Source organism: Sphaeroforma arctica, assembly GCF_001186125.1.
Source record: "Sphaeroforma arctica JP610 unplaced genomic scaffold supercont1.6338, whole genome shotgun sequence".
NCBI classification, from domain to species: Eukaryota; class Ichthyosporea; order Ichthyophonida; genus Sphaeroforma; species Sphaeroforma arctica.
Window position 1 is genome coordinate 1 of NW_014034220.1, and position 1681 is coordinate 1681.

The following is a 1681-nucleotide window of genomic DNA, read 5'->3' on the forward strand; positions in this document are numbered from 1 at the left end:
ATATATACTCCATCGGCTCTGATCGTTGAATCCATCCCGCATCTGCAGATCCGCCAAATCAACCAAAATGCCGCCGAATACGATGCGGATAAGACCAAGTCATTCGACTGGAACTCATTGACCTGGGCATACGCCGCACTGAATCCGGACTTCCGCTTTACAAGCGAATCAATCAATTTCGCCGAACTGGAGAAGAAGGTGTGTAGGGGTGTGTGTATGGTGATTGTATGCATAGCTCGGGCTGTCTGACAGGTATGATGAACACGTGAAGACATGGGGTGGAGATAGGGAACTACATAGTCAATATCGTCCTTATTGTATGTTTGGAGCTCAGTAAATCTACGTAGACTTCGTGCTTTTGAAATTTACACTTAATATGAGCACTTCAAGCCCTTTATTCTGCCTGCCAGCTCACATCAAGCTTACGTTCTCAGCCTCATCAGAGCTCGCTTCGTACGTACATTCCACCTCGTACCTGAAAGTCAATCCCGTTTTGATACCCCTATTATATTCTTACATTTAACCGTAGGTCGAGTCCCAATCGTTGGAGACTCAGGCATTGTTCGCACTCACATGTCAACGTTGGAATGGAGAGGGCGAACCTAAGTGCAATTCGACAGTAGTGGACTCCATTGAGCAGACTCTGCTCAACAATATTCGAGTACAGGTACATCCTCGAATACGTTTATGACAGAATCCTTAACGTATGTGTGGGTGTGATCATACACACGCGCTCGAGCTTCGAGCGAGGAATCCAACAAACTTCATGTGTTTGAGCACAGATGTGTATGGTCGCTGGACTGCAATAGAAGGGCTGTGGTTTATTACAGGATTTGAGCCTTCTCACTGGTTTGTGCCGAAGAGCATACCGTATTGGTGATTCGGTATACACCTGCAAAGCGCAAACACATCTGTGTCGGTTGGACTCCACCCCTTCACGGAACATGTGCTCTCCAGTGCAACCCGCGTGCTCTAGGATTGATCCATAGTCAACTGAGAACCCACTCACCACACCTTTTCCTCTGCACTCGACTTGTTGCACAGGGCCGTACCGCATACATTGCCTACGAAGGCGGACAGTCCGCGGCACTCACCACCACTGCGCTGGCGTTGAGCTATTTCGCTACACCCAAGGAAGACGCACAAGTGGTGGACAATATGGACAAACTGGCCAACTTTGTGGCCCAGTTGGGAGACCCTGAGGTAGGCCAGGTGCCCTCTGTGGGTCTATAGGACTGTTTATTTGGTGCTGTTGCCTTTATTGTCTGTGCTTGTTGTTGGGCGTGCGCAATTAGGGTCGTTTCCAGGCATGTCTGGATAGTAGGTATTGCGCTAGATGACTCTTGAGCACATTTTCTGGCCACTAATCACAAGGTTATGTTACATGCGTGTTCGTAGTCTGGTACGAGTGCGAGTGCGTCGCAGATGCTACTGAGTATGCAAGCCTTGGGCGACTATGACATGGCTACAGACAGTTCGGAACCCGACTTAAAGGTGACTATCGAACAGGGCAGTAATACGATCTTAAACGAGCAATTCGATTCCGAAAGTAATCAAACAGGTATGCTGATAGATAAAGCAGATATACTCTATTAATTTTGAAGCGACACGCATGTTGGGGCAAATAATGGTGTCTAAGACATACAGAGTATTGTAAACGTGCCATCGTGGGATGAGTTGC

General features: G+C 47.9%; 1 protein-coding gene across 1 annotated transcript; it reads left to right on the forward strand.

Annotated features, from left to right (window-relative positions):
* Positions 1-529: 529 nt before the first annotated feature.
* Positions 530-1561, forward strand: SARC_15566 (hypothetical protein; the record flags this gene model as incomplete). The annotated part of the gene is made up of 3 exons (XM_014290315.1): positions 530-667; positions 1045-1203; positions 1399-1561. Coding segments are annotated over 3 exons (460 nt in total), but the record flags the coding sequence as incomplete, so codon positions are not given.
* Between the last annotated feature and the right edge of the window lie 120 nt (positions 1562-1681).